At 43.8% G+C, this 13,652-nt stretch overlaps 1 protein-coding gene across 4 annotated transcripts in view; it reads left to right on the top strand.

Moving 5' to 3' along the window:
- Positions 1-13,652, top strand: part of CBL (Cbl proto-oncogene) — a 126,635-nt gene that overhangs the window by 103,361 nt on the left and 9,622 nt on the right. For all 4 annotated transcript variants that reach the window (XM_066371719.1, XM_066371724.1, XM_066371729.1 and 1 more), the window contains 6 exons: positions 2,091-2,222; positions 2,310-2,687; positions 5,936-6,030; positions 10,885-11,025; positions 11,393-11,493; positions 12,578-12,760. In XM_066371719.1, the coding sequence (XP_066227816.1) occupies positions 2,091-2,222; positions 2,310-2,687; positions 5,936-6,030; positions 10,885-11,025; positions 11,393-11,493; positions 12,578-12,760 (1,030 nt within the window). The remainder of the gene's footprint in view (positions 1-2,090; positions 2,223-2,309; positions 2,688-5,935; positions 6,031-10,884; positions 11,026-11,392; positions 11,494-12,577; positions 12,761-13,652) is intronic.

The raw sequence follows: 13,652 nt of genomic DNA, 5'->3' as shown, positions 1-13,652 counted from the left end.
CCGGTCGGGCGCATGAATGAGTCTGTCTGCCTCTTTGCTTCTCACTTCAGAAAAATAGAAAAAAAAATCCCAAAACAAAGAAAACAAACTGAAAGTTGGGGAATCACTGGCAGGCAGCTTTAAAGTATCAGGTCTAAGGTTGGTAAGTAGAATGAAAAGGAAGCTACAAATAGAAGGCCTGGCGTGTGGAAGTGTCCTGGGTTTGATTCCCGGTCAGGGCTCCCGCAGCCATCGCTCAAATGGTTCAAGCAAAGTTGGCCCCAGGTGCTGAGGATGGCTCCATGGCCTTGGCCTCAGGCACTAAAATAGCTTGGTTGCTGAGCAATGGAGCTGCAGCCCAGTGGGGCAGAGCATCGCCTGGTAGAGGCTTGCCAGGTAGATCTCAGTGGAGCGCATGTGGAAGTCTGTCTCTGCCTACCGCCTCTCACTAAAAAAATATTATATATATATATATATATATGAAATTCTTTTATGGAAAAATTAATAGGATACAGTGACTGACTAGAAATTGACGATGAAGTGAAAGTTAGCTTGACTAATAACTTCACTGACTCAACCATGAAGGTATTTAGTTTCTCATATTGCATTGCTCATGTTCCATTGATATGGAGCCCATTTCAAGTATGAGTAAAAACAAGTAGCTAGTAATGAGGGCTTTCTTTACCCTCATTTACCACCCAGCATTATTGACAGGACTAAGTATGGGGATGATTGTTTTTCTGTCACCTTTCAGAAGTGCTTGTAATACTTATTTACTTCTATTCCACCTGTATTGCTCTCTGTTAGAGAATGCAAATGCAAAGTAGTATTTTGTATGACATACTGTGTATCTCTTGACAGTTACTTGGACAATCTTATCAGCTATTCATCACCCTACTATAGACAAGGGAATGGAAAAAGTTATATATGTATTGTTCTAATTTGGCACCTCATTTTTTAAAACACAAATTGACAGGAAATATTAATTCCTTTTAATTACTGAATTGAAATAACATTTCTTCAGATGGGCCTGGTGTGCTTTTTAGTGATATTGTTGATCGTTTTCCTCTTAAAAAGTTTTTTTTTTCTTTTTTATCATATAGCCCACAGATAATTTATCATATTTGATCTATCATTGTTTTTCCCCTTAAACATTATTTCTCCATGTGATTTGAGAGGCTAATGTCTGCTCCTTTCCTTTTATACTGCTCACAAAAATTAGGGGATATTTCAAAATGAATATGAAGCTATAAAGTATTCCCTAATTTTTGTGAGCAGTATATATGGGTTCCTGCTTTTTTGTTCTTTTTTAATGTTTTTAAGTGAGAAACAGACAGGAAGGGAGAGAGATGAGAAACATCAACTCATAGTTGTGGTACTTTAGCTGTTCATTGATTGCTTTCTCATATGTGCCTTGACTGGGGTGGGGGGGTGCTCCAGCCGAGCCAGTGACCACAGGATCATGTCTATAATCCCATGCTCAAACCGGAGAACCCTGAGCTCAAGCCAGTGACCTCAGAGTTTCGAATCTGGGTCCTCAGTGTCCCAGGTCGATGCATTATCCACTGTGCCACTGCTTGGTCAGACTAGTTCCTGTTTTTAATATGGAAAGATTTTTTTCTTTCTCTGAAGATAAGGAGGTAGAAAATTATAAGTTTTTAAAAAAGAATTGTAAGCTGGGAAGCTTTTTGTAGCACAGCCATTTTTAGAAACATTGCCTGTAGCTTTCATCTGCATGGTATTTTTGTGACATGAAAATATATCAGGAAGTGCTACCCCAGGTTGAAGTCTGACCCACTGGTAGTTACCGTCAATGTTCATAGAGTACTTGCTATCTCCAGCTTTAGGAGGAGTTGAAAGATGCCACTCCCCAAACAAGAATAACCTATTAGAAACTTTTCTTTGAAATGCTGAGGTCACCGGTTCGAAACCCTGGGCTTGCCTGGTCAAGGCACATATGGGAGTTGATGCTTCCAGCTCCTCCCCCCTCTCTCTTTCTGTCTCTCCTCTCTCTCTCTCTCTCTCTCTCTCTCTGTCTCTCCCTCTCCTCTCTAAAATGAATAAATAAAAAAAAAAAAAAAAAAAAAAAAAGAAACTTTTCTTTGTGTTAGGTCGAACGACCTCCTTCTCCATTCTCCATGGCCCCGCAAGCATCTCTTCCCCCAGTGCCACCACGACTTGACCTTCTGCAACAACGAGTGTCTATTCCTTCAAGTTCTTCTGGTGTTGGAACTGCTTCTAAGGTAAAGCATTATCTATTTCTATAGTTTTCTGATTCTTTTTGTGGATTAGTGGGTTTTGACTGATTTGCTTCTCTCATGCTTTCACAGGCTGCTTCTGGCTCCCTTCATAAGGACAAACCATTACCAATACCTCCCACACTTAGAGATCTTCCACCACCACCCCCTCCAGACCGGCCTTATTCTGTTGGAGCTGAAACCCGGCCTCAGAGACGCCCCTTGCCATGTACACCAGGCGACTGTCCATCCAGGGACAAATTGCCTCCTGTCCCCTCTAGCCGCCTTGGGGAATCATGGCTGCCTCGGCCAATCCCCAGAGTACCAGTAGTTGCTCCAAATGCTAGTGACCCCTGGACAGGGAGAGAATTAACCAACCGGCACTCACTTCCATTTTCATTGCCTTCACAAATGGAACCCAGAACAGAGGTGCCTAGGCTCGGAAGCACATTCAGTCTGGATACCTCCGTGGTGAGTCCTGATTTTGAAATTATTTAGCCTGTTAACAAATATTTATGGATGGTATTTAATGGGTTAAATTTTTGTGATAAGTTTTATATAGGATTCAAAGGTAATATAGTCCCTACCCTGGAGAAATGCATATTTTTATAGAGTAGGTAAGGCATCTTTGTAAATACAGTAAGTGTGTGTATATGCATGTACACATGCATACCATGAGTAGTATAAATAAAGAACACTTATTTTTTTAGAGAAAGGAGAAATTATTTCCAGATAGAGCAGACCTTGAGGGCGACATCTAAATAAGAAATGAGCGACATCTAAATTTAAAATATTCTTTGCAAAGGCCTGAGCTGTGGTGGCGCAGTGGATAAAGCGTTGACCTGGAAATGCTGAGGTCGCCGGTTCGAAACCCTGGGCTTGCCTGGTCAAGGCACATATGAGAGTTGATGCTTCCTGCTCCTCCCCCCTTCTCTCTCTCTTCCCCTTTCTCTCTCCTTTCTAAAATGAATAAAAAAAAAAATTAAAAAAAAATTCTTTGCAAAGCATATGCAAGTTTAAGATAGATGAGAGCTACAATGACAGAAATGTTTAAGGTGTATTGTAGAATGAGAAGCAGTTTGAAGAGAGCAGAAATTTTTTCCTAAAGTAGGAAAATGGGTTAGAAAGCAATAAGTACTAGATTAGAGGGCCTTTAATACCCCCTCCCAAATGAATTTGAACCTATTTGATGGGCAATGAGGAGGATTTTTTTTTTTTTTTGTATTTTTCTGAAGCTGGAAACGGGGAGAGACAGACAGACTCCCGCATGCACCCGACCGGGATCCACCCGGCACGCCCGATGCTCTGCCCCTCCGGGGCGTCGCTCTGTTGCGACCAGAGCCACCCCAGCGCCTGGGGCAGAGGCCAAGGAGCCATCCCCAGCGCCTGGGCCATCTTTGCTCCAATGGAGCCTTGGCTGCGGAAGGGAAAGAGAGAGACAGAGAGGAAGGAGGGGGGTGGTGGAGAAGCAGATGGGCATTTCTCCTGTGTGCCCTGGCCGGGAATCGAACCTGGGACTTCTGCACGCCAGGCCGACGCTCTACCACTGAGCCAACCGGCCAGGGCCATTGAGGAGGATTTTAAAGTTTTAAATTAGTGGAGTGACATGACCAAAATTATGGTTTATAGAGATGACTCTAGCCCTGGCCAGGTAGCTCAGTTGGTTAGAATATCATATCAACACACCAAGGTTGTGGGTTTGATCTCTGGTTAGAGCAGATAGAAAAATCAACCAATGAATGCACAAATAGAACAACAAATTGATGTTTCTCTCTCTGTCTCTTTAAAAATCAATAAATAGAAAATTTAAAAATGATGAATAGATTCATAAAAGACTAGACTGAAAATAGGTCCATTTAATAAGAATGAGATAAGAGGCCCTGGCCGGTTGGCTCAGCAGTAGAGTGTCGGCCCGGCATGCAGGAGTCCCGGGTTCGATTCCCGGCCAGGGCACACAGGAGAGGCGCCCATTTGCTTCTCCACCCCTGCCCCTCTCCTTCCTCTCTGTCTCTCTCTTCCTCTCCCACAGCAAGGCTCCATTGGAGCAAAGATGGCCCGGGTGCTGGGGATGGCTCTGTGGCCTCTGCTTCAGGCGCTGGAGTGGCTCTGGTCGCAACAGAGCGACGCCCCGGAGGGGCAGAGCGTCGCCCCTGGTGGGCGTGCCAGGTGGATCCTGTTCGGGCGCATGCGGGAGTCTGTCTGACTGCCTCCCTGTTTCCAGCTTTGGAAAAATGAAAAAAAAAAAAAAAAAGAATGAGATAAGACATTCAGAACTGGGGGTAGGAGAAGTATATTCATTCTTTTGTTGGTTTATTTATGCACTCACCAAAGATTCTTGTCCTCATAAAGTTTATAATATTTTAGATGAGGAAAGACAGAAAATAAGATAAGTTAAGATAAGTTAATGAACATATAGGATGTTGGACATGGATGAGTGCTGTGGAGAAAAATGGTGCAAAAAAGAGGGGGTATTGGGATAGCTGAGTGAAGACCTGAAGCAGTGGGGAGAGTGAGCTATGTGAATTCTGGAGGAAGGCCGTTCCAGGATGAGGGGAAAAGCAAGTGAGTTTGGGAGAGTCTATTTGAAGAGTAAGAAAGCGGTTTAATAGTGTTGGTTCTAGGTGAGCAGGGGGAGGATAGTTATCTGAGCTGGTGGGGCAGCCAGATTAGGTATAGCTTGAAGCATGAGAAACAAAGACCCGATAAGGCTTGAAAGCAGTCGGGGGTTGGGGGAGGACGAGAAATATCACACACACACATACTTATACATACAACCTTAACATTTTGAACCTGGCTAACTAGAGATACTGAATTTGAGATGAGCCATTAAAGTAAGAATTGGCCAGTAGGTAGTTGGAAATCTAAGAAAAAGATGGATTGGAAGGGTGAAGTTGAGCAATGCTGTTGCCAGTAAATGAACTGCATATTTCTTAATTGCAGTGGAAGGAGGAGGGTAACTTAGATTTAAGTGGTAGTCTAACTAGTGAGTGGATTCGGTTTGACTTTCTGGTGGCATCAATGTAGGAAGCTATATAGGTTTTTAAAGCTAGAAGTGCTATTTGTGTAGACAACCAGTTTCCTCAAATCTTTCTAGACTTAAAACAAAAATATACATTTCCTTGGCTCTATTTATTTATTTAAGCTGGAAACGGGGAGAGACAGACAGACTCCCCGCATGCGCCCGACCGGTATCCACCCGGCACGCCCACCAGGGGCGACGCTTTGCCCACCAGTGGGCGATGCTCTGCCGCGACCAGAGCCACTCCAGCTCCTGGGGCAGAGGCCAAGGAGCCATCCCCAGCGCCCGGGCCATCCTTGCTCCAGTGGAGCCTTGGCTGTGGGAAGGGAAGAGAGAGACAGAGAGGAAGGAGGGGGCAGGGGTGGAGAAGCAAATGGGCGCTTCTCCTATGTGCCCTGGCCGGGAATCGAACCCGGGTCCCCCGCACGCCAGGCCGACGCTCTACCGCTGAGCCAACCGGCCAGGGCCTCCTTGGCTCTTTTTAGATCTCTATCTCCCTAACCATTACATTTGAACTTTATTTAGAGCCTGAAAACAACTATGCTTTTGTCAGGTGTAATTATACCTGAGCGGGGATGGCACTGTGAGGGAGCTCTGTGTCTCTGTTATTGTTCATGTTATTTTCAGTACGTATTTTATGTAAATGAGAGGAGATATGTGCTGTATTAAGAAGGTCCTTTTATAACACTTTTCTTTCCAGAATCTGAATAGCAGCCCATTAGCAGGTCCAGAGTGTGAGCACTCCAAAATCAAACCTTCTGCATCTGCCAATGCCATTTATTCTCTGGCCGCCAGGTAAGTCTCCAAAATTTCATTTCATACAGTGGAGTTGGTGCTTTTAAACAGTTTACTCATAGAAAATTAAAACCCAGAGGAATATAAAGAAGAAAATAAAACTTGGTCTGTATTTGTGCCACATAAAACATATTCTATTTTATGTTTCGGACTGTTTCTTTCCATTATTTTTTTCTGTGTACATGTATACATAGATCAGTCCCGCCAGGGTTCAATTTTATTAATTTTTTCAAAGAAGCAATTTTGGTTTTGTTGATTTTTTAAAGATAATTATTTTATTAATTTTTTTCTTTTTTTTTTGTATTTCTCTGAAGTTGGAAGCGGGGAGGCAGTCAGACAGACTCCCGCATGCGCCGACCGGGATCCACCCGGCACGCCCACCAGGGGGCGATGCTCTGCCCATCTGGGGCGTCGCTCTGCCGCAATCAGAGCCATTCTAGAGCCTGAGGCAGAGGCCACAGAGGCATCCTCAGCGCCCCGGCAAACACTGCTCCAGTGGAGCCTTGGCTGCGAGAAGGGACGAGAGACAGAGAGGAAGGAGAGGGGGAGGGGTGGAGAAGCATATGGGCGCCTCTCCTGTGTGCCCTGGCCGAGAGTCGAACCTGGGACTCCCGCACGCCAGGCTGACGCTCTACCACTGAGCCAACCGGCCAGGGCCTTAATTTTTATTTTATTCTTATTTTTGTATTTTTCTGAAATGAGAAGCAGGGAGGCAGAGAGAGACTCTGCATGCACCCTACCAGAATCCACCCGGCAAGTCCACCAGGGGGTGATGCTCTGCCCATCTGGAGCGTTGCTCCGTTGCAACCGGAGCTATTCTAGCACCTGAGGCAGAGGCCATGAAGCCATCCCCAATGCTCGGGCCAACTTTGCTCCAGTAGAGCCTTGGCTGCAGGAGGGGAAGAGAGAGATAGAGAGAAAGGAGAGGGGGAGGGGTGGAGAAGCAGATGGGTGCTTCTCCTGTGTGTCCTAGCCAGGAATCAAACCCGGGACTTCCACACGCTGGGCTGACGCTCTACCACTGAGCCAACCTGCCAAGCCCTCTTAATTTTTATTTTTAATTTTTATTCTTAAATCTTGGGTATCTGTGTGTGTGTGTGTGTGTGTGTGTGTGAGAGAGAGAGAGAGAGATAAAATACACATGACATAAAATTTACCATCTTACCCATTTATAAGTGTATGGTTTAGTAGTATTAATTAAATACTTTACATTGTACAATCGACTGGCCTGTGGTGGCGCAGTAGAAAAAGTGTCAACCTGGAATGCCGAGGTTGCCAGTTCGAAAACCTTGGGCTTGCCTGGTCAAGGTACATATAGGAGTTGATGCTTCCTGCTACTTCTCCCTTCTCTCTCTCTCTCTCTCTCTCTCCCCTCTCACCCCTCCCCTCCTCTCTCTTCCCCCCTCCTTTCCCTTCCCCTCCCCTCTGCTCCCCTCTCCTCTCAAAAATGCATTTTAAAAAATCTACATTGTACAACCATCACCACCATCCATCTCTATAACTCTTAAAATGGTACTAGTAAACAATAACTCCTCACCTCCCCCGCCCCTGACAACCACAATTACACTTTCAGTCTTTGTGAGTTTGACTACTCTAAATACCTCATGTAAGTAGAATCATATATTGTTTGTTTTTTTGTGACTGGTTTATTTCACTCAGCAAAATGTCCTCAAGATTCATCATGTTGTCCTGGCCAGATAGCTCAGTTTGTTAGAGCAGTGCTCCCCAACCTTTTTTGGGCCATGGACCAGTTTAATGTCAGAAAATATTTTCATGGACCGGCCTTTAGGGTGAGACGGATAAATGTATCACGTGACCGAGACAAGCATCAAGAGTGAGTCTTAGACGGATGTAACAGAGAGAATCTTGTCATTTTTTAAAACTAAAACATCGGCCCTGGCCGGTTGGCTCAGTGGTAGAGCGTCGGCCTGGCGTGCAGGAGTCCCGGGTTCAATTCCCGGCCAGGGCACACAGGAGAAGTGCCCACCTGCTTCTCCACCCCTCCCCCTCTCCTTCCTCTCTGTCTCTCTCTTCCCCTCCCGCAGCCAAGGCTCCATTGAAGCAAAGTTGGCCTGGGCGCTGAGGATGGCTCTGTGGCCTCTGCCTCAGGTGCTAGAATGGCTCTGGTTGCAACAGAGCAACGCCCCAGATGGGCAGAGCATCACCCCCTGGTGGGCATGCCGGGTGGATCCCGGTCGGGCACATGCGGGAGTCTGTCGGACGGTCTCCCTGTTTCCAACTTCAGAAAAAAAAACAAACAAAACTAAAGCATCATTCAGACTTAATTATTTATATAAATAAAACGGAAATAATTTAAGTTATTTATTCTTTCTCTGCGGACCGGTACCAAAATGGCCTATGGACTGGTACTGGTCTGCGCCTGGGGGTTGGGGACCACTGGGTTAGAGCAGCATCACCCAATGCACAGAGGTTGTCAATTTGATTCCCAGTCAGGGCACATACAGGAACAGATCAATGTTTTTTTCTCTCTCTCAAATCAATAAGTAAAATTAAATAAAATATTTAAAGAAAAGATTTATCATGTTGTAGCATTATTGAAGACCTTACTTCCTTTTCAAGGCCGGATAATATTCCATAGTATGTGTATGCCATATTTTGCTTATCCATTCATCAGTTGATGGATGCTTGTGTTGCTGCCATCTTTAGCTGTTGTAAATGATGCTGCTTTGAATATGGGTGAGCAAATATCTCTTTTAAGACCCTACTTTCAGTTTTTTGGATGTATACCCAGATGTTGAATTGATGGATCATATGGTAATTTTGATTTTAATTTTTTGTGTCACTCATATTTTTCACAGCAGCTGTACCATTTTACATCCCCTCCAATTGTGCACAAAAGGTTCCGTTTTCTCCAAAATTTTATCATCACTTGTTATTTTTTGGTTTTTGTTTGTTTGTTTTGGGAGGGGTAGTAGCCATCCTAATTGGGTGTGAGGTGATATCTCATTGTAGTTTTGTTTTGTATTTCTATATTGATTAGTGATATTGAGCATATTTTCATGTGCTTATTGATTATTCATGTAATTTTTTTTTTTTGTATTTTTCTGAAGCTGGAAACGGGGAGGCAGTCAGACAGACTCCCGCATGCGCCCGACCAGGATCCACCTGGCATGCCCACCAGGGGACAATGCTCTGCCCATCTGGGGCATTGCTTTGTTGCGACCAGAGCCACTCTAGCGCCTGGGGCAGAGGCCAAGGAGCCATCCCCAGCAACTGGGCCATCTTTGCTCCAATGGAGCCTTGGCTGCGGGAGGGGAAGAGAGAGACAGAGAGGAAGGAGAGGGGGAGGGGTGGAGAAGCAGATGGGTGCTTCTCCTGTGTGCCCTGGCCGGGAATCGAACCCGGGACTTCTGCACGCCAGGCCGATGCTCTACCACTGAGCCAACCGGCCAGGGCCAGGCTCTTAATCTTAATGGATTGTTTTTCCCCCAACATTTTATTATGAAAGTTCCAAACATAAGGTTAAAAGATTTTTCACAGTGAATATCTGTATCCTCACCATCAGGATTCTGCTATTAGTATTTGATTATGCTCGTTTTATCATACATTTATCTCAGCGGTTCTCAACCTGTGGGTCGCGCCCCCAGCGGGGGTCGAACGACCAAAACACAGGGGTCGCCTAAAGCCATCAGAAAATACATATTTATTATACAATACATTTTTTAAATAAAATATGTATTTTCCCATGGCTTTATGGCTTTAGGCGACCCCTGTGTTTTGGTCGTTCGACCCCCGCTGGGGGCGCAACCCACAGGTTGAGAACCACTGATTTATCTATCTACACTTCAACCTATCAATATATCTTTCTTACTTTATTGACACATTTCAAGGTACTTTGTAGATACCAGAACACTTCAAAACTTCAGCATGCAATGCACAAATAAACTAATATGTAGACATAACAAAATCTGAAGTGAGGTTATAGGAGGTTCATCTGTCAGGTTTCTGTAGCATTTAAGTGTTTTATAATAAGCTGCTATTGCTTTTATATTTAGGAAAAATAAACATCAAGTAAACACAGACAAATCTAATAGGTGATTCTTATAGAGTATTTAGAATGTGCAAAAGAAAGCACAGTGAAGGAGGAGAAACACTAACTCATTCTCAGAAACAGTTGTGTACACATGTGTGTTTCTTATATAGTTGTGTAGGATTTTTTGTTTTGTCTTTGTCTAGTTTCAGAGGGTTGGGTGGCAGGAGAAGTTGTTTAAAAAGCTTCTGGATGAGAATGATATATGAGTATAATGGCAAGATCCCTTACGGCTGGGGTCTGTAGATGTAGTCCCAGAATAGATGCTAACTACCAAGGCACTTTATGTATTTCATTTCCTATTTTTCTTGTATAATATGAGTAGAAACTCATATTTATGCTATGAGATTATATATGGGACAGCTTTTCAACGCGCTGTACATTCTTTGAAACCATAGGTAGATTAGATTTTAGAATTGCGATATATATACGTTCCTAATGTCTTGTCAGATAGCTACCTGCTGTTCCTTAGTTCATGCCTAGTGAAAGAAAAACTGTCACACTAGCTTTTGGACTGGTGCTCTAATTTATTTGGGGACAGAATCTAAGTGCTATGAAGTACTATGCCTCTGTAATACATCTCAAACAGAATAGCCTCACCTTTGGTCAGTTAAAAGTGAAATTTTAAGTTAGTGTGTTTTTAATAATTATCTGTTTTAGCCAAGAGAAATAATAGTTCTCTTGGTAGCCTCTATTTTGCCATGGCAAATTTGAGTTGAGGTTTGTTTTGAAGACACTGATTTCATACTTGAAGGTTTTCCAGCTTGTTAATTATTTTTATTTTTTTGTGCTCTATCTTCCAGACCTCTTCCTGTGCCAAAGTTAGCACCGGGGGAACAGTGTGAAAGTGAAGAGGACACAGAGTATATGACTCCCTCTTCCAGGCCTCTAGGGCTTCAAAAGCCAGAGGTGAAACGGCCATTAGAGACAACACAGAGTTTACGGTAGGTTCACAACAATCCTGTTGTGGAATTCAGCTGACACCCACTCACCTGCTTGGCTTGTGACTTTCACATAGCATTATCAAGAAACAGTTAAAGTAGAAAGATGTATCTAGCACCTAATGTTTAAGCCTATTAACAGCTGTAAGCAGTTCCACTTACTGTTTTCTCAATATCATAGTAATCTCAAAAATACATCTATTACTCATCACGAGAGTGAATTTTACATTTCAGTGATATTGGCAAAAGGAGAATGTCCTCTTGCTAGAATCAGTGTCTAGAGTAGTAGTGAATAGATGAATCTTAATAAGTTTGCAGATAACAGAGCTCTGTTTCTCACGATCATTGTGCTATTCTCCTTTCGGTTCAGAGCGTGTGATTGTGACCAACCAATTGACAGCTGTACCTATGAAGCAATGTATAACATTCAGTCCCAGGTGGCGCCATCTGTCATGGAGAGCAGCACCTTTGGTGAGTAGCTGTTCTGCTACTCCCCCCACCCCCTGAAGTGAGAAGCGGGGTGGGTGAGGCAGACAGACAGACAGATTCCCACATGTTCCCAAACTGGATCCACCTGCCATGCCCACCAAGAGGTGATACTCGGCCCCTCTGGGGCGTTACTCCGCTGCAATCAGAGCCATTCTAGCATCTGAGGCAGAGGCCATGGAGCCATCCTCAGCCCCCCCGGGCCAACTTTGCTCCAGTGGAGCCTTGGCTGCAGGAAGGGAAGAGAGAGACAGAGAGGAAGGAGAGGGGGAAGGGTGGAGAAGCAAATGGGCACTTCTCCTGTGTGCCCTGGCCAGGAATCAAACCCAGGACTTCCACACGCCGGGCCTATACTCTACCGCTGAGCCCACTGGCCAGGGCCTGTTTGGCTACTTTTAAAAATCATTGATGTGCCATAGGAATGAGCCTGTAATATTTGGTTACTGAAATAGCTTGATCTAAGCAGAAAATTCTCTTCTGTAATTTTATTTACAAAATATCTTTGATCTATGGGCAGTAAAACCACCTTCTCTCTTCTGTTTTCTGTTCACACAGTTTTTTTTGTGCTTTTTCATCATTCCAAGCCAGAGACACCTGTGTTATATGGCCTGGATCTGCAGTGCTGGCAGCTCCCTTTAACACCCATTGCTCTTTCACAGTGATGAAATTCTTTTGTATGTGGGTGGTAAATACTCCATTCCTGTATTAAGTAGCTTACCAAGTTGAAAGTTCAAGAAGACAGCATACACAGGGTGCTTTGGCTGATCTTCCAAGGTGAAATGCAGATAGAATGTTGAATGAATGCTATGAAGTGGTACTTGAGTAGCTTAACCTTGGCAAGGGTAGCATTTGACATGTTCAGAAAGGTAGAGCTGCAGAATTGGTGTAAATTTTATCTTTGTTTCTCTTATCTCCACCCACAGGGCCTCATGTGGTGTTTGGCCCATAGCAAACATTTAGTAACTCATTGTACATACATGCATGCATGAATGAATGGATGCCCTTGTATTGAAATGTGTTAGAAGATAAAGTATGTTAGAAGAAGATAACTGCACAAACTTTGCTCTAGGTGAAGGTAATGTGGCTGCAGCCCATACTAGAATTGGCCCCGAAGAATCAGAAAATGAAGATGATGGGTATGATGTCCCTAAGCCACCTGTGCCATCAGTGCTGGCCCGCCGAACTCTCTCAGATATCTCTAATGCCAGCTCCTCCTTTGGCTGGTTGTCTCTGGAGGGTGATTCCACAACAAGTGAGTCTCCAGGCTACCTTGGGTTTGTACTGAATTGCTTGCTGTATGGCTTCTAATTTATAGTGAAGTAGAGATGACTGACTGTGTGGTGACAATAAATCAGTAGCTGAAAGTTGTAGTCTGAAAAGTATGTCTAAATGGCAGGGATATTGTCCTGGTTCCCAAATTAGGAAGTTAAACTGTAGTCATACTCCTTAGGATTTTGCCAGACTTAAGAAATGAGATTGTAAAAAAAAAAAAAAAAAAAAATTAAAAATAGGAAAAAGAAATGAGATTGTTCCTCAAACCCTGGCTCCTTTTGTGCTAGGGGTAAAAAGGATTTCTGCTCTTCTGAGTGTGCATTATGGCAGTGGTTATTAAACTTGATGGTTCAGACCTCATGCTCCTGACTCCAAGAAGCACACTGATGGGCATGGAGCCAGCCACATTTGGGCCTTCACTCTCAAGGGCTGTTTTTCTTGCACCTGTGGCTGCCTGGGCGTGCAGAACTGGAATTACTGTCATGTTGGACAGCTGGTGATAAAGATATACAGCATCCAGTTGCCAAAACAGGTGGTGAACTCCATCTACCCAACCTGTTTAATGCTTCACTGAAAATTATGCTTATTTCTGTTTCATTATTTGGAAAAGGAGAATTTTAATGTCTTCTCTGGCTGCCTCAGAAAATTTAAAATAATCCAGGCGGTGATGTGTATAAAAACTTATTGCTAAGTGTAAAGCATGATGCAAATGCAGATGTTCTGTGCTTATGATAGCAGTGGTTATTGTTAATAGAACAGGTGTATGGTATATTTAGGAGGTGATTCCTGCTGTGAGAAGGAGGCTACATACTAAAATCCTTGAACCTGTAAAGCCCAGCCTTTTTATTTTTTTTATTTTTTTTATTTTTTCT

Source organism: Saccopteryx leptura, chromosome 1, assembly GCF_036850995.1.
Source record: "Saccopteryx leptura isolate mSacLep1 chromosome 1, mSacLep1_pri_phased_curated, whole genome shotgun sequence".
Classification (NCBI taxonomy): domain Eukaryota; kingdom Metazoa; phylum Chordata; class Mammalia; order Chiroptera; family Emballonuridae; genus Saccopteryx; species Saccopteryx leptura.
This window is presented reverse-complemented; position numbering and strand designations above follow the sequence as displayed.